This window comes from Myiozetetes cayanensis, unplaced genomic scaffold (assembly GCF_022539395.1).
Source record: "Myiozetetes cayanensis isolate MyiCay16 unplaced genomic scaffold, myiCay2020 scf9, whole genome shotgun sequence".
Taxonomy (NCBI): Eukaryota; Metazoa; Chordata; class Aves; order Passeriformes; family Tyrannidae; genus Myiozetetes; species Myiozetetes cayanensis.
In genome coordinates this window covers 12201368-12220626 of record NW_026088185.1, presented here as the reverse complement: position 1 = coordinate 12220626, position 19259 = coordinate 12201368, and the positions used below count along the sequence as shown (strand labels likewise).

The 19259-nt window shown below is 37.8% G+C and overlaps 1 protein-coding gene across 7 annotated transcripts in view; it reads left to right on the top strand.

The window, feature by feature from the left end:
- Positions 1 to 264: 264 nt before the first annotated feature.
- Positions 265 to 19259, top strand: part of ADAM23 (ADAM metallopeptidase domain 23) — a 70776-nt gene continuing 51781 nt past the window's right edge. For 2 of the 7 annotated variants that reach the window (XM_050339307.1, XM_050339310.1), the window contains exons 1-3: positions 268 to 536; positions 1577 to 1803; positions 10830 to 10906. In XM_050339307.1, the coding sequence (XP_050195264.1) occupies positions 383 to 536; positions 1577 to 1803; positions 10830 to 10906 (458 nt within the window). In that variant the 5' untranslated portion in view covers positions 268 to 382. Of the gene's footprint in view, positions 541 to 1576; positions 1804 to 10829; positions 10907 to 19259 lie in introns of all 7 variants that reach the window. The other 5 variants (XM_050339306.1, XM_050339304.1, XM_050339309.1 and 2 more) reach the window with 5 other exon arrangements.

Here is a 19259-nt window from a genome sequence, read left to right as displayed (position 1 = left end):
CCCCATCCCATCCCATCCCATCCCATCCCATCCCATTCCCCCCAATCCCGGCGCGCGGTCCCGGCGGTCCCGCGGGCAGCACGTCGGACAGCGGCGTCCGCGCGACCCCTCCCGGCCCCGAGCGCGCGTGCGCGGGGCCGCGGGGCCGGAGGCTGGCGCGGGAGGTGCGCGCGCGCCGCCGCCCCCGCGCTGAGGTGCCGGCGCTGTCCCTCACGGCGGCGGCAGCAGGAGCAGGAGCCGGACGGGCGGTGCCGCCGCGGGGACCCGCCCGCCCTGTCCCGCTCCACCCGCGCCGTCCCGCTCCACCCGCACCTCTCGGGCACAGCCCGCCGGCCGTGAGGGCTGTGCCGCGCTGCCCCCCCGCCCCGGGGCGCTATGAGCCATGAAGCCGCCCGGCAGCATCTCCCTGCGGCAGCCTGGCTGCGGCGGCCGCCGCCGCCCCGCGCTCCTGCCGCTCCTCGGCCGCCTCGTCTCGCTGCTCCTGCTCCTCCATGGCTCCTCCTGCCCCCGGGCCCGCGCGGCTGCGGCGGCCGCCGGTGGGTACGGCGAGGGTGTCTGTGTGGGTCTGTGCGTGAGGTGTCTGCGGGCCCCCGTCCCCCGCCTTAAACCCCGGCAACATCCATTTACCCTCAACCATCCCTTCATCCCTCCCCGCTTCCAGCTTTGTGTACGTGTCTGTCGGCGTGTGTAAACCCGGGGTTTCGGCTAATATTCCCTTTGCTGGCTTGCACAGAAGGGGGGTGCGTGCGGTGCCGGTGCTGCAGTGTGTTGGGCAGGGATGCTGTGCGTGGACAGCCGCCGCTGAGGGATGCGACACAAAAAGCTTGGGTGGGCTTTGTGTGTGTCACGGCGGGTGTGGACGGGGATCGGCTAATTTGTCACTTCGGGCTCGGATTTTCGTGTGTTGCTTTGTGGTTTATTTCCTCTTGGTTGCATGTAGGTGACGTGCGGAAAGTGAATGTAGCCGTTCTGGGCATCGTGTTATTATTGTTATTACAGTGCTGTTACATTGTAATATTTTTATGTTGTTACATTGTGTTGATTGACTGTATCTTGAAAATTTAATGAGGAGGGATACAGGGTTTCATTTGAAGAGCTGCTACTGAAGAGAAGGGCTCTTGTCAAAGTTAAAAGAAGTAGAAATCAATTCCCTTTACATAATAGGAAGTTTAGCATTCAGTGCACATGGATTCTGAATTCAGTTTGTCTTAGAAACACAGGGAATATTCTTAGTTTTTTGTAGAATTTTTTTTTTGGTGAGAGAAGTTAGCTATCAAAAAGGGTCTAGAGGTTAACTACATATCCATTAATGTTTTTTTGGAGGTTGAGAGGCATTGAAATATTTATAATCTGTGTATGCATATGAAAATACATATGCAATTAAATAAATAATGTTCTTTCTGAAACCATTTTATGTGTGAAAAATGATTCGGGTCTAGCTCAATCAGTAAGCTATCTTTTTGTTTGCTTAAGTGAGTAGTAAAATGTTAGAAAACTTCAGGCAAATATGTAGCTTTTTATTGGAAATAAACACATTCTGCCGTCTAATTTATGGCTGGCATATCTTTCTTTCCAGGCCTGCATTGGAATGAAACAGCAAGCAGTATAGAGGGAGAACTGGCAGACGAAGAGGATACATTTCAACAGAGTAATAGCAGTACCAGTAAAAATAACAGCTACAGCAATGCAATACAGAAAGAAATCACACTGCCTTCAAGACTAATCTATTACATCAACAGAGACTCTGAGACTCCTTACCATATCCTCGATACTAGGGCAAGGCACCAGCAGAAACATGACAAGGTAGAGTAAAAAGAGGCTCATCTGCAGAATTTTCAAAACAGTGAAATGTGATGTGGAACGGTGTGTCTTTAAATCTGTAGATCTTTGAAACTTAGTGGTGGTCCTTACCAACATTTTTAGGAATTAAAGGAGTATATGTAATTAAACAAGAGTGTAATTTCCCTGGTGTTAATGTAAAAATAATTATTTTCAATTTCAGGATGGTTTAGAAGCTGAACTGTAGATAAAACAAATGGGAATTACGCAAATTTGACTTGTCTGATCAACGTAGATTCTGGTGTTTTCTCTTCTGGTATACCATCATCAACAAAATACTTCTTCCCAAATAGCTCTAGACCGCAGAAATGCCTGCATAGGGAGCTTCTTTAGAATCCTGAACTTACAGCATGAGTTACTTAGCTTAGAGTGTATCATGCACTACCTATAAATGCAGTGTTGGTTTCCTGCCAGTGTATGACCACTGAAGACCACTGTAAAGTGTTAACCATTTTTTTGTCAAATAATACCCACATTCTTCATTTTTAAGGACAAGATCTAATATTCCGTTTTGTACAAATGCAGATAGTAAGTTGTTGGTTGGATTTTTTTTTTCTGAGATTGTATGGAATTGAACAAACCTTGGCTTTGTGGAATAACTTGGTAACAAAGTGAATGTATCTAAACTATATGACTCAGGATGTACCCTTTAGAATAATTCCATCCTAATTTTATAAATTTTTATTTAAAAAATTAATTCCTTCCTGCAGGATAAAAGGTAAAGTGAAGGTAAAGATGGTTTGAATAGGAAGAGATTAGAGAGTAGAGACAAGGGACAACAAAGCAGATCAGTGTGCATGGTATTACTGAAGAACTTAGCTATAATGGAGTTCCTACCTATTGAATTGCAGTTCTGTTGAAATTTTAGACAGTGAATTTAATATACATTATATATGCTTTTGTTGATACTGATTGTGTGCTATTTCAGATGTGGAATTAATATGGAGGCTCTGAATGATCTTTGAAAAAAAGAGATGAGATAGTTGTATAGTTTTGAGGTTTTAAAAGGAAGAGGGGTTTCTTCCTAGCTTATTATTACATGAATATCAGTTGGTGCCTTTGGACACATCTAAAAACATCAACATGTTATGGATGGCACAGAAAAGCTGTTTGATTGTTGGAAATGAGCTGCTGAAGAGAATACTACATTCAGAACTAATACCCCTTTAAAATGAGACCACTGTTTAAAATACACTTAAAACACTAGGGATTTGCTGTTCCTCTCTTTGGAGAGGGGTGTGGGAAGAAAGGAATTTACAAGTACTTGCAGACCTGCTTTTGGGAATAATTCTTCCTCCGTGTTTCTAGATGTGTTTTTGTGTTGGGAAGCCATAGAGGAGAATATCCACCAATCTCTTTGCGTACCCACCACTGCCCATAAGAATGTTGCTGCCACTGCCTATCCTTCCTATGCCCTACCTTGTATCTACCTGTTGGGGTAAAGCTCTGCAGAAATCATTGCTGACAGAATGGGTATTGATTTCCTTGGGCATGCTTGCTGCTGAGTATTGTGTAAAGTGGATCTTCTTTCTACTCACTGTGTCCCTTTTAAGTACAGGGAATGCTAACACTGCAGTTTTTCCTCACAGAAAGTTGCTTAATCTTTGGCCTTTATGGAGAGTGACACTATGTTGACTTCATTCTTCTGGAATGAAATTTCTATTGTTTTGATCCATTTAATAGAAGGAAAAGGTCAATTGTGTTCATTGTCTGGATGGATTTTTGCATGTCTTGCTTCCAGATCATCATACCTGACACCTTCACCCTGAACTTGCATCTTGTGTCTTTCCTTGCATGAAGCAATTTCTTTGCCCTTTCATCTATTTTACCAAAAATATAATAATAAATATTTTGTTCTGCTTTAGTTATTTTGTTCTGTTTACTATAACCTTCCCTCTGGAGTAATAATCTGGGGCAGGGGAAAGTCTGCCAAGGGTGTAAAACAAAAACAATCCAAAAAATCGATAAAAAAAATAGAATGCAATTGATTGTGAAAGATACACAAGGGTTTTGATTTAGGGGCAGAAATTTTTTGGTACTTGCTTTTATCCTTTCGCATAGTTAAGATAAATGGCCTATTGTAATAAGTCCTGCTTGTGAGATTTTGATTACTTCCATATTGGTAATAAATAGTCAAAATACCTTTATAGTAAAGTAAAGGTCTATTTAAGATTGTTTTGTTTGTTTGTTTGTTTTAGCATGGGAAAAAGTAAAGACAGATATGATGGCCTTATATATTGATACAATGGACAGCTGAGGGAAAAAATACCATTTTTATTTCTTTTACTGTTCTTGTGGATCTAGTTCCTAAGTGTGGACATTATTCAGTACATGCCTTTCTGTGGAACTTCACTATGGTGGCCAGAATAATAAAAGTCATATGTCTAGTTAATGGGATTAGGCCTGAATTCCTCAGAAATGCTGAGTCACTATAAGGAGAGAGTGAGGGGAGAAGAAATTGTGTGGATGTGGGAAGGAGGTAAAGGTAGGAAAATACAATTATGTAAAACTATTTAAAATCTTTTGAAAAGTCACATCCTAAAAGTAAGGGTCTTCAACCTTCTTCATGAAATGTTGGTAGAAAGGAAAAACTGGAGGAGAAAACAGTGTACCAAAGAATCAAAAATAAGTTACTTTTTAGCACTGATTCTCTGTATCCCCTTTTGGTGAAACATCATCATGTTGAGAAGGTGTAGATGATCAAAAATGTTGGTAGATCCTCTTTCGTTCCTTCTTCTTGGAAGAAGCTTTTTACCACAGTTGAAAGAAAGAAATATTCACCATAGTTTTGACAAAGTGATCTATCACTTTATGCTCTAGAAACAATAGATTTTAAATACTTGATGCTTGAAGACTCTAAAATCTGTATCCCTGTTTCCTCATAGTTAAATTAAGGCTAGCTAGTTTTGAGTTCTGAAGTTATTTTTAGTGCAAAATGCTCAAAAATGAGCATCTATTTATAAAAACAGACTGAAGAAGCTCTCAGGAATCCTTAAACTTGCTGAAGAGGTCTGAGTCATCTGTGTTCTGTCTTTTTAAACATCTGCAGATGGAGGTAGTGTTTTGAATGAACTGGTAAACTCTTTATTGAACCACATGACTGCTTTGGTTCATTTTCACAGGCTACATACACAAGATTTTTAGGGCCTGGTAGGAAGACTGCGTGGGGCACAACTTGTCACAAAAGGCTAGGAGCAAGTCCTTGTGGTGGCCAGCAGAGTGAAAAATCCTGCAGCACAAGGTGTCGTCTAAAGATAATAGGATTGCTGGAGAAACAGCTCAGGGCAACCTTAGCAAATTTTGAGTGGAAAATGGCTTGAACTAGTTGCATATGAAAGAAGACTATCTGCTGGACAGTTTTTCTGAATCATAAATTTTCAGAAGCTGTAAAGAAGCAATGCATTCATGCATAATTCTAAACTGTTAGTGTAATTTTGGGGAGGAGGGAGGCGTTAAGAAAACTGTTTTGCAGATTCTAAAGACTGGAGAAAAAATAAGCTAGAGAGTACTTTTGACTTGAAGACAGTTCCACCTTTCCCCCCCCCCAATTTTATTTATTTTGGGCTATTTTTCATGGGGTGAAAACTCCAGGTGCTTCTGCTCAGCTCAACTGTTTGTCATTTAAATAAAGAAAATATTCCTGCCAGCTGAATGTTATATTTTCTGCTACATTGCCCTGCTTTAATGGTTGAGATGCAGAGCTGTCTCAATCCTCGATGTAATTTTGGTATGTAGCATATAAAAGTTGGCTGGGAAAGCATCCTTAAGATGAAAGGAAAACAACTGTATCACAGGCATTGCAAAGGAGGTGGTATTTAAGAAAAATCAAGTGTCTTTTGTAAAAGACGAAAGGTCACGATTAGTAAACTCTCAAGAGGTGGCATCATGTGAACTAAAATCCAAATAAAAATCCTCTGTGCTATTATTGTCTTCCCTTTACTTGCCTGTTTTAGGCCAGGTCTTCACTTGTAATCCCCATGTAAAGAAAAACTGATCAAAATAATGAATGAAGTTCATGTGGTCTATATGTAAAAGACTGCTGGAGAATCTTTGTAGTATTTCAGCTGGCTTTGCTTTTTTCTTTCAGAATTTTCTGTGGTGCAGCTTCAATTTGGCCTCTTGTAAATGAATGATTGCGTGTACTTCATATTTTTTTCTATTTCATATTGAATTTATATTAATGCAAAAGGCTTATCTGGACTCTGCATCTTCAGCAGTTACTGACTAACAGGAGGGTTGCAAATGGTCTTCCTATCTTTGGTTTCTTCGTGTAGAAAATTTTCCTTATACCAGTTTCTCCTTGAGCAGATCTAGATCTTTGTTTCCTAGTTGAAATGTGGGTCATGATATTTCTACAACTTTTTAAATACTTCTTTTAAAAAATGTATTTCTGGGTCCTCTCATAAGCTTCACACAATAACCTGTAAAAAGTTTCAGTTCCTAAGTGTTAGGTAGCACAACACTTGTACTTGTTATGCCTTGTTCTGAAATAAAAATAAATTAAGTTTGTAGGTTTTCTAGCATTTGTGGAAAGCTGGGTACTGCAGGGAAGTGGTCCAAGATATCGATGTACTACTTTGTAGAGTCTTATGAACAAAACCTCAAGAGTGATATGGTTTTGGAGGCCAGTGTCACTGCAGATAGGTATCTAGGCACTATCAAGTTGGGAGAGAATAGTGGGTTCTGGCCCCTGGGATTATAGTCACAACAGTAGGATTGCTTCCAGAGTCAGGACTGGGGCTTTGTTCACGTGCCAGACAACCATTCTTTCAAAGAACATCTTCCAGAACACCCACAGAACTTGGGGTTCAAGTGCACCAAAGTAACTCCTCTGTTGTTAGTCATTAAAGACCAGAAACAAATCATTCACAGGAGGTTTTCTGAAATGCTGTATGTTTTAAGCATGACTTTTCACATGCTGCTGTGACATTTACGTGTGCTGTTTCAATATGAAATGCCTTATTTCCAAGGAATAGTGGAATGTTGTCTTGGTATATGTGCCATGTAGTAGAGGTTAACCAAATGCTAAAAGAAGGATGGTTTCTGTATGAAGTCAAGGATAGGCAAATAAACTAAAAGAAAGGTAAGGAACTAATATATAGTAAGTCATGTTCATTTGTGACAAAATTTGTGCTACTGACAGTATGAAGGTCTAGAGCAAAAAATGTTTTAATGGTGTAAAATCTACCTAAATCTGACTTAAATTTCTACTTCTAAAATGGGACTGATGAAACCCTTTGCTCAGCTTCTGAACTGGGAGAAATAGCTTTTGGCCATTATTTTAGTCAGCAGAACTGTATGCAAAAATAGATTTCTAAAAGCAATGAGCTTGTCCTTTGGAGATCATATCTGTATGAACATGGCCAAAGACCCGTAGGTACTATCAGTCTGTTAAGTAATGCTGCTTCTTTTGTTTTAAGACTTGTGACAGAACTTTGTATTTTTGATGGGATAACACATTATTGCATTTGGCATAGTTTTTCTGTGAAGAAAGTCAAGTTGTGACATAGATCGGTAGAACTGAGATTCAAGTTACAGCCTCTCCATGTCTATCTTGAAACTTACTGAAAACTAATGATTTGAAAGAAACTGGAGTTCTTTATGTCTATGGATTTTTAGCTCAGAAAAACCCCTGAGAGCTACTCTTTGCACAAGCAGCTACAGCACTCTTAGAATGTCCCTAGTATGAGGAATCTCTTATTACAGTGACTACGCTAGTAATCTGAGCTTACAGAACAGTGAAAAGAAGACTTTTTTTTCCCCTCAGTAAAACTTGTGAGTGGGGGCAGGAAGAATTTTAAAGACTCAGACCCTCCTTCAACCCACTTCTCTATACATTGTGAGTATTTTTGCTGCAGAAAAACTTTATATAATTTTGCAGCTTTGCCATTGGAGTAGGTTATATCTGTCAAAGCAGGAACCTCTGCAGAGGTGTTTAGATGATAGGCAAACATGGACGAAGGAACTTTGTCTCCTGTTTATATAAGTAAAGAATACTCACGCAGGTGTGAGCATATACATGTGTGCAAGTGGTAGAAGAAAGTGATGTTTAATATTTTTCCTGTGAAATATGTATATTCTTCAAAACATTATATCTGATCTACATTATATTCTTGTTTGAATTTGTATTTCTATGCCAATGAGAAGAACACCATATTTCAGATTTTACTTTGGGCATTTTATTACACTGTAGCAGAGGAGAGAATATACTGGAATTATAAGCTGTAAAACAGATTTGCACAGATACTTTTTTGAAATACTTCCTCCTATCATGGTACAGCACATGATGGTTGTAATGCCTAAAACACCTGGTGATAACTTACTGGTGGCTTTCTGTGTAAACTTGTTGCAGGAGCAAATTCTGTTTCAGTATTAAAAAATTTACTCTCATTACTTTCACCTGATTTCTGGCTTATGGCTTTCATGGTTGGTTATCTATTGTTAAACTGGCTTAGCAAAATCTGTATTTTACTGCAGCTGTGGTGTATCACATTCAGCTGAATTCAAAACAGTGTCTTTGCTAAACTGCAGGGATTTAAAACCCAGTGTTCTTTTTGTAACCAATGGTTTGAGCTGACTTTGGTGGAGAACATGCTCTACTGCAGGGCATCAAATTAGTGTCAGCTGCTTCACAGCAATTACTTGTGTGCACAGGCTACATCTGTTAAGTGAGTCACAGTAAGAGATAGCAAGCAGTGTTTTTATATACAGAAGTAGTTGTTTTCAGAAATAGTGGTGTTGTTATATCTAATTCTACAAGATGAAGTTTTTTTGTAATATTGCAGACCAAGAATACAAATTACTTTTAATACTTTAAAATTGCAGAAAGATAAAGAATACACGGTCGATGGCTTAGAAATGTAAAGGATGCTATACAGGTATCATTGAATGGGCTTGATTGGACAATAGAAAAGCTATAGAAGATCAGACTAGTCATCCATCTAGTTGTCCATGAGAACAGTCAGATGCCTATGGAGGGATTTATCATGTGTCAGAATGATCTTAATGGAATAGTACACGCTTTTTAAATTTTTCAGATAGTTAACACTGAAGTCTTGTTTGTGGCATGTATATGAAGACAAACCATTGTAGGTGAATGTAAGGGGGGACTCAAAGTCCTGTAACTCTGAAGTGGATTCTTTATGGCAGAAAACTAATTGCAACCCTCTTCCTGCAACAAATTTCCATGCTTTTTAAAAAAAATTAAATTAGTGCCTGTGCATGTTGGAAACATAATGTGGTTTTTGTCACGAACAGGTTCTTGGAAAGCTCCTTGTGACAATTGTTCCTTGATTTCACTCTAAAAAAAAATTAGAGCTGGGGCTTAAATGCCTCTCTTACTACGCATGCATTTAACCTGAGATTCTCTACTTTTTCTTTCTTTTATTTTCTGGGTGTGTGGTTTTTGGTTCTTTTGTGTTTGGGTTTTTTTTTTTTTTTTTTTAATGCATATGCTAGCTTTCATCTTGCAGATTCTCTCTTGATTATGCCACTGTTTTGTCTTTATACTTAAATTCAGTTTGTCAGGTCAGCATTGGCAAATTGATGAACTGGTGAGACAAAAATATACATTTACCACAAAGTGTAATGGAAGGAAAGCTTGGTACTGGTTTTGGCTTTAGTTAAGAGATTGTTTAATGATATTAAAGGTATTTAAAATATTTTGTAACTACATAACTTCTTTTTAAAGGAGCTCAACAGCAAAGCTCTGTGTGACCCTGTTGAAAGGAAAATGATAATTCTGGGGGCAAAGAATGATCAAATAATAGAGGAAACATCACAACTGATTTTAGTTACAATAGCAACTTTTAGAATTTTTCTTTAAGTTATATTGAAGAATTTACTGAAAGATGATGGATAACTTTGCTGAGAAATAAGACAAAAATCAGTGCTGCTCTGTGTAGTGCGAGAATGCAAGAACAATATGAAGAACTTATCCTTTGTGGAAAAATTTCCAAAGGAGAACAAAATTGTAGGCCTTATTGCTTACAATTTAAGTTATGCAATAAAGTATCTAGAATTTGATATAGTTTCTGTGATATACCTGAAGATAAATAAAACCAGGTTTTTTTGTCTTTTGATTAAAGGGCTTAGTCATAATATTCCAACTTTGTGTAATTATTAATGCTGTATCAAATTAGTGTATAAGTAAGCATGATTCGATTAGAACATTATCAGGAAAGAGATTCTATGAAATTCAGATCTAATCTCTTCAACCCTGCTGGAACAGTGTCTTCACAAAAGGAAATTCTTGGATCATGCCTTATCATCTCCTTATTTTTCTAGAAAACAGATAAGCACGTTTTAAATGTCTTTGTCTACAGTTACAACAGTATAGAGAAGAATAAAGAATACAGTTTATGCATCTGACAAGAATTGAATATCCTGAAAGTTAAACTTAATTCCCTATGTGAGAAAAGCTAGGGAGCTTTTTTTTGTTGGTGTATATTGAGCAACATCAGTATTCTGGATACTGGTTTAGCTACAATGCAAAGCACAAAGCCATTAATTGTGAAGGGATAACTTTGAAGGAGTCTTTCATAATGTGTAATACAAGCCTTGCCATGATTTTAGTATTTGAAGGTGTGTATTATAAATGCTTTCATTATTTCAGGCCTTTTAAAGGGAAGGAATGCAATAACTCAATTAAAAGAACAGTATACTACATTACTTATGCTTTTATTACATAGCCATCTGGTTATGGCAAAATATAGGTGTTTGTGTGAAACTTTTTCTTTTTTTTTTCTTTTTTCTTCTTTTTGTGAGGAATGAGTGTGTATTTGAAATCATGCTTTGCAGGTACCATTTGCTTCTACCCTCTAAAAAAGCAAATCCTTTTGAATCAGAATCTGGTACAAGGGCAAAAGTTTTCACATGCCAATGAGATTCATTAAAATAAGCCTGTTTTCCATAACTTTGTTTTTCACAGTCACATTTGTTGTGTATTAAGCTCAGTGAATCTTTTGACAGCTGTGTGTTCCTGTTTACAGGCTGTACATCTGGCCCAGGCAAGTTTCCAGATCGAGGCCTTTGGCTCCAAATTCATCCTTGACCTTACACTGAATAAGTAAGTATGTGATTTGAGGTTTCTTTTGTTCCTGCTCTTGTTATCTTTAACTTATTGTACAAGATCAGGGCATGTGATGTTCCAAGATCTCTTGAAAAATATGCTGTTATCCAAGTTTATTAGTGTAAAAGAACATTTAACTTTTTTTTATGGTAGGTAACAATAACCCTTGCTGACACCCATAGCATAGATACCTTTGGAATTTTATTGTTCGTGATAAAATAAGTTATGATAGATGGAGAAATTCGAGTAGTGGTAGTGTGTGAAAGGTGTGGATTTTCTTGTGTTTTTTTGTACTTACTGATGAATTGTCATGAGGTGTTTTAGTTGCTCAAGTCAGTGTATAGGAAAACTGTAAAAACTTGTATTAGTAGGTTATCTTTAATGATTTGGAAAACACGCTGTTGTCACTGCAATCATGAAGTTCCTGATGAGGTGGGAATCTTGATGGTGTGGCTGTTCGGAAAGGTGCAACTAGAGTCTGTTTACCTGTGAGGCAGACAATTTTATATAATTGTCAGGTCTAGAAGATCTGATTTGTAATACATACAGGTCGGCAGTGGTTTAGTTGTTTGTATCACACATGCTTTTATGTCCACTGCTGAAAGTATAGAAAAATGTGCTTTTTCTAAAAATTGTAATGAAGGTTTTTTTACCACTGAAAGTTTACACTGAGAAAGTTTAAGAATAAGGTAGGAGTATAAAATCAGTACCGAATACCAGATAGGTAAAATTTTGTACAGTAATGGTCAAAAGTGCATTTGGCCCTTCTACTGCCCTTGAGACTTTCAGCATGATTAAAAAAGGAGAAACAAATTTACAGAAAAAATTGCTTACGGGTTTAAAACACCCAGTGTGTTCCTCTGGTCTTGGGTTCATATGAGGTCTTATTTTGGTCTTGGCTGTCATGTAATGGAAGTTTTATTAGGGAGAAAAATGCAAACTTATAAAATCTAATAGCTTTTCAAAGCAGCATTTATAAAATTTGCAGAACTGTTATATTTGCGTATTTTGCTGCTTGGCTGTTAATTATCAGATGTTTTGCTGTAAAGGTGAACTGGAAACATTTTCCTTCATCCATGCATAATTTTGAAGTTAAGTTGCTCTTGCATTTTGATCTTTCAAAATGTTATGTGAAATCTTGAGTGGCTGGAGAAGATGAGTTAGTGCGAAGGCTGGGAGTGTCACACAGAACTGAAGGAGAAAGAGGGCTTGAAGATACCTGTGCATTCTCTAGACTCTGGAATAACTGTAGTGTAGTATAAGACTGTTGTTTTATGAGGGTTGGACCCATGCTTATTAATTCCAGTGGATAATCATGATGTATTTGTGAAGGGAACCTATGTTTAGTGACCTCTGAGATACAGGGAATTTCTTCTCTTAGTTTGTTTGCTACTGTTCCTGTCTGCACGCCCAACCAGTGGTGAGACTGAGCACACACTCCCGAGGTGGCACTGTATGTAGGGTATGACTGGTCACACAGACAACCCTAGGGGAAAAACATTGCCTTTACTGGCACCACATATAAATGCAGACAGCACTCAGGTGAATAAGAATACAAACAACCTGATAAAGTTCTTCTTCATGAGAATTGCTGGTGAAGCACAGGCACCAACCTTCTCCTGATTCACAGGCATGCCAGCATTCATTGGCTCAAATGTTAACACAGGCTTTAAGTTCATCCTCCATTGATGCCTAGGCCTGAGGTGTCTTATTTGGTCACTGGCTTAGGCCTTAGTCTTTGCAGATACAGGTCACCTTATAGATGTTGGCTGACTCTCAAGTTTACCTGCACATCACATCTATGCAGAATGGAAAACAAAGTCATGAAGGAAATATTGCCAGTAGGACTTAACTTGGGACAGATTGTAGTGATCAGGTGTGGGGCTGCACCAAACAAACCTGGTCTTACAGCTTACAATAATGACTCCTTTATTATGCCACTTCCTCTCCATTTTCCAACAGTTGTTCTGTCCTGATTCACCTTCCCTACCTTTGGCACATCCCCTGAAGATTCCATAAAAGTGATTGCACATACACACAGGTCCCTGCAAGCATCTTGAAATAAGTTTGTTCCTTCCCAGGAGACAAATGATATTGTTTACCACTTCTTATCTGTTCTAAAGTTCTGGTTGAATCTCTTCAAGGTCATGGCCAAGTGGCTGCTTCCTTGTCCTATCAGTCAGTGACCTAAGAGAGATAATAATGAAGACCAGAACTCTTATCTCTTGTTCATTAGGATTTGGGTTTGGTTGCATTTCCTGTCCTAGTCTCATCCTGAATGGCTATTATCCAAATACCATCACAAACCCTAGTAGCTCTACATTCCTCATATCCTTGCAATGTTACCCATTGTCTATTCCTACTGTTTGTCCTTGCTTATTTTGAACAACAAATGGTTCATAAAGAATATGAATATTTTTTCTGATTGTGGCTGTTTATCAGCAATCAAGAAATGCAGTGCCTTTCACGTCAGAAAGAGAGAGGGAGACTACTTGATGTGCACCTTACATGTAGAAGTTCTGCTCTTGTGGTATCAGGAATTTTCTCACTCCCTGTATATAAGGTACAGGGTGTGCAGGTGCCTTACTGGTACCCCTACTGCTTGCCTCTTTATACATTAGGTCTTCTCCTGGCTTTCTTAGTATTTTTTGACTTATAAAGGTTTGACTCTTTGTGTGGTGCTGCTCCAGAAAATGATGACTTCAAAAACCTGTCCTACTTTTTGACTGGGCGTAACACTCTAAAACTGTAAGTCATAAAACTTGTAAGATAAATTGTAAATGCCTCTAGACAATGATTTGAAAAAGACCCATTCTCATATTTCAGTTACATGTGTGTTCAGCAAAATACTGTCTTTTTGCTACTATGTTGGATTACAATGAGTTTTAGTTGGCATATTGGTATTGCCAGCATCTAGTTAGAAGGAAAGGCAGAACAACAGGGCCAGATTTGAGCTGTTACATGCTACTGGACAAAATAATCCAGTCCCATGTGGAATATGTATTCAGAATCCTGGAATTCCCTTGTATATGTTGAATTATATTTGTATCAGTTGCACTAAGGTGTGTTAATGCCACCCACTCTGTATGTATTCTGTAATTTTTGTTTTATTCTTGTGGGTTTTTTGAATCTTCTCCAAATATATAAAAATAAAGTTGAGGGTGGTTGTTAACTCCAACAGGTTGCAGTTTGAAGTTTTGTTTACCTCTGTTGGAATTTGTGTGATTGCCTACCTTCTGTGTTGCAGCTGCTCTTTTTTTCACTGCAAATATTATAACCAAGCAATAAAGAAAACTGGATATTCACTTCCATTAATAACTGTCAAGATTTGGTAAGAACAACAAATCAGCAATTTAAAAGTTTCTGGAGCATCTTACTATAAAATGTAACTTGATGTATTCTATCTTGTTCCTAGTTCAGTGGCACAAACAGCTTAAAGGAAATACAAGCCCATCAAACCCTTGAATTCAGTGCACAGAGAAAATTAACTTGTAAGATTTGTATGGAGTTTGAATGGGTAACCAACTTTGCAGTTGCACAAGGCTTAAACCAGATTAAATATTATTTGTTATCCTAAAGGTGATTGTTGGCAGCTTTTTCTTAGAAGAAGACTCTGGAAAAAATGTCAGTTTTGAACTCTTGGACAAGGTGGGCTACTTTAAAGTTTCGGACATTTTGCCTCTTGTCACATTTAAATGTTTGACTGATTTCAGGCTGTCAGTGTGGTGTCATTTCTGACAATGCATAGTAATTGCAGAGATGTGTATTATGAAAATAATTTGATGTAAAAACTAATACTTTTTCTAATCTGTAATGGATTGAATAAAGTTTTTAGTTAATGCTCTCAGTACAAAAATGAAAGTTTATAGGGTACTAGTGGCATCACGATTCCATTTGAAAAGTTAGACTTATAATTCAGCTATGATTGTCTGCCCAAACTCAATAAATTCCGTATACAACAAGTAACATGTATCGTTGCCTTAAAATACAATTTCTATAAAAAGCCATTAAAATTATTAATTAATTTCAGTAAGTTCACTTTTGTCCTTAAGCAATAATGTCAGTCCATTTGTTGTAACAGTGAACTTGCTAATCAATGATCCTGGTATATCCAAACAGTTTCTTATTTTTTATTGATGCATTATATACATATACAAATGTCTGCGTGGTGCTAGCAAATTAGTTTTTAATGATCTCTTTTCCATCAATGTGTAGAAAGCTTTTAAGTTTCTATTCTGTTGACAGACAAGTTACTTTTATGTCCTGTTTAAAGGTAGCAGTTTTTATGTTCTGATGTAGTACTAAAACACATTAAAGAACAGTGCTACCAAAAAGAGTGAATTAAAAATGTCTACTTGCTGTTTTTTTAATGATGAGGCAAGTTGGCCATATTGTCTGGCAGTTTTCAGACATGGTCTAGTCCAGCCTCTAAACAAAGAGGTCCCCACCAGCACAGGGGGCTGGGACTGTAATGGAACTTTCACCACTGGGACTGTGGTGGCTGAGACACACACAAGGAACAGGGAATTAGTTAACTGAGCTGGACAGAAGCACAAGTTAAAAACCGAAGACAAAAAACTCCTCTCCCTTCCTACTGAAAACTTGCCTCAAAATGTAGTATTTTGGGGGAAGGGGAGTTAAAAAATCACTGAAACCAGCCTATATTTTTCAGCTTTCAAATATTTAGAAATATTTAAATATTTCAAAAAAGTATTTGGCATCTTTGGCATGAACTGAAAAAAGCTTAATCCCACTGCATTTTGCTGTTACATAACTTAATATTTGAGATGTTAAAGTATGAGGAGTATTGTGAAGAGTCAGTTTCTTACGTGAAGTGCAGCCAACATCACAGATGAATTTTATCTATCAACTTAAAGCTTATAATTGATGTTTACTTTTTTTGGTGTGTGTGGGCAGTAGGGCAGTAACTGGTTTATTTGAGAAACTGATTTGATTCTCGTGGTTTTTTTCTAAATTCTGTTTTAATGAAAATGTGAAAGCTAGTCACAGTTTTTCAAAAGGAAACTTCAAATATTTATTACACTTTTTTAAATGAACACTTAAACAGTTAGGGTATTAAATGGTTCCTATAAGATAAACAAGCTGCTAAATTAAATGTGATAATAGTACTGTGAAAAGTTTAACTCCAGTCAACTTTGAAAAATTTGTTACAGAGGAGATGCAAAGACATCAGTGTCTGGATTTTACAGCAATGTGTGTGCCTTCCTGTAATTCCAGCCTGGAGTTCCTCAGCTGTGGGTAACAGGGCTTTACTGCCTTATTTGCCATTCCAGAGCTGGAAGCAACCTATCAAAGGTTATTATTTGCCTTAGTGGGCATTTCATGTTGTCATGGTCTTGCCCAGCAAAAATTCTTGGGGCAGATGTTATTAAACAGGAATTAAAGGACTGGAAAAACTTACAGAAAAGAAATTACTGAGAACCATTGGAAACAATTGTACTAATTCCAGATTATAAAATCCTGGTGTCACAGATCATTGGGTGCCAAGAAACAACCTGAAATATTGCTATATGTGTGTATTTGCTGTCAGACAACACACTAAGCAGTTGTCTGACTTGACGCATCCTTTCTTTGGTTATGTTCTTATTCCTTGGTCACATGTAACATGGCAATGGTGAAGAACTGTTATCTTTCTAACCTAGTAGGTGTTTCAGTCTGTTTCTGATATGGTCCAGTCTTGTCAATAATGAGATCTTTATGTTGAAATGGATTCCTGGCATTGGAGATTCTGTTGCAGTCAGGCTGAGGTCTTTGCATTTGGAGTGACTATAAAGCCTGTGCATCTTGGAGCTGCTAAGAGCCTATATAACTAAATTTAACTTGATTCAATGACAGAGCTAAAGTTGTGCAGTATAGATCAACATGGAAACATGGATTAAGGGAACAAAAATAAACTTCCAGTTTGCTGGAATACCAAAATATATCTCTGGTTCTGCTATAGTTGTTAATATAATCTGAAGGTGCTCAAGTCAGCTCTCTGTAAGTTGTAAATAAGCCTATTTTACTCTCTTTGGTATTAGAAATGAAATAATAATGGAAAAAACCCACACTTATGGTTGGATTTTTCCTTCATGGTAAGAGTTGTTTAAAACTGGACTGTTACCGCATGAAGTATCAGAACAGGAAACACGAGTTTCTTTAGTATCTAAAAAACTCTTCTTCAAATGAAGGAATCTGTAGCAAATGTGATTAACGTTGGACGAGACCATTCTGGCAAAGACAGGTGGCAGCCCTCAGCCTTACACTACAGGTTAATAAAATTCTTATTGATAATTTGGAAGTTTTCCAAACTGGTGAGGAAAGAAAAGAGATCAATCAAAAGGCTATATTGAGTAAACTTGAGCAGTTGTCAAAACAAAATCTTTTATTTAAACAGTTGCTCTTCTACAAACTTCTGTCTTAGCAAATTGCACTGAGGTGTTTTCCATGGCATAGAACTAATCTTCTGTAATGTTGTCTATCCATTTGTGTCTTCATATCCTTCTGCGTAGCACTTTTTAGAGGGATATCGTCTCCAGTGCTATGGTAAATGAAAATATGGTGGAAACCGACCAATGCACTGTTAATATTCTGGAAACTCTTCAAACTGCTACCTGCAAAATGCTTGCTGAAGTAGCCAATAAAATACAGCATGTTCTATTCTCTGATGGAGAACTTCAGGACAAAGCTAGAGAAAGAATCATGAAGAGTTTGTTTCCTGAGCTCCCTTGAACTGACTCAGGGTTTCTGGCACTGGGGATGGTAGACTGATCCAGAAATAAATCTGGAGCACTTTCTGCACCATTCTATATGCAAGTTCTATACCATTCTATTACGTGCTTTCCTGTCAGTCTTTTTTGGAGATCTTTTCCCCCTTTTGAGGCCTTCTGGAGGGACCACCTAGGTAATTTCAGTTTATAAATTTGTGGTCAAGTCATCCTTTTCTTCCCTCAAAGACAGGCGAAGCAAAACCAAACAACAATAGCAAGACCATGCAAGAAGTGATTTTTTAAAATAAATGTACAATTTACTGTTGCAGATTCATTATGGTATTAATAGCAGAAATGAGTGAGGACTTTCTTTAATTCCATAGTTATGAAAAAGTTAACCCTTACATTTACATCATCAGTTGTTTCTTTTAACTACTTGTAATCACAGTTGCTTGATCCACAGTATCATGTTCTGATTTTTTAAAGCTCCTTCAAGATAATATAAGAAAAAGTAGTAAAGCCTTGCTCTTCTTTAAAAAATAACAATGAATAGTTGCAGTATATTCATTCCTCAGAGACACTCTTATCAGAGCAGTCTCAAAGACAAGAGCCAAGTAAAGACTAATATAAACACATACTAGAAACTTATTAAATTCCTATAAGAACAGACAATTCAGCAAAACTTGTGAATATAATTGAAACTGGCAATGGAAACAGGGCTGTAGATGGCCACTGCATTAGATGGCTGTACCTTGATCCAGCAAATGTGCTGCTAAACTGTATCTGTCAAATGGACAAAAACATCTGATGGGTGTTCTCTTAAATAATTCAACTAAACTAGGTTGCTCAGACACTGGTACTGAACTTGAATAATTTCAGAATTCTGAAAAATAACAAATTATTGCCTTGTAATATGTTAGTATATAAGAAGTATGTCAGAAGGATAATGCAACTGTACTCTGATTTTCTGCAGGCTGTCTACTGTGTTCCTGGAAGCTAACTTGGTTACTTGTATATGAGATACTTTTTAGTAATTTCATAGCTTTTATCTGCCCAAATCAGTTCTCTTCAGGATAGTTAGATGTCAGCTGAGGTAAGACACTTTTCGCTCTGCAGCTCTCCTGCTAAGGAAAACATCAGCAGTAAACTACGTGCCAGGGAAGTGGATATGAGTTCTTCAGAAAGCATCTGCTGCTGGCTTTAACAGCTGGCCTGTGTCTTCAAAGGCAGCAACTACTGGGAATAGCATGTCCCTTTGCTGCTTATTTTGCATTTCTCAGTGTAAATCAGAAGAGCTGGGGATGCAGGACAGCTTAATAAGTACAATTATCTAAGACAAACAAGGAAGAGTGGAATGAACTATAGGAAAGGACGTGGCAGACAAATTATTTTGTCGTGAGTTATTCAACATGTTGCAATTTGATGTGTTCATTGTAAAGGATTATACTAATATGTCACTACATAAACATACTTTTGTCTGATATGGTCATGACTGATGATTGTTTTAGTTAAATCCTGCACTGTTTCTGGTGCTCATAATATTGGAAAACAAATTTACTGTACTGGATACATTTCTGCTCTAATCAAAATGTAAATGGCTCAAAATGGATCAAAGATGGCAGAACAGTCCAGAGTAGATG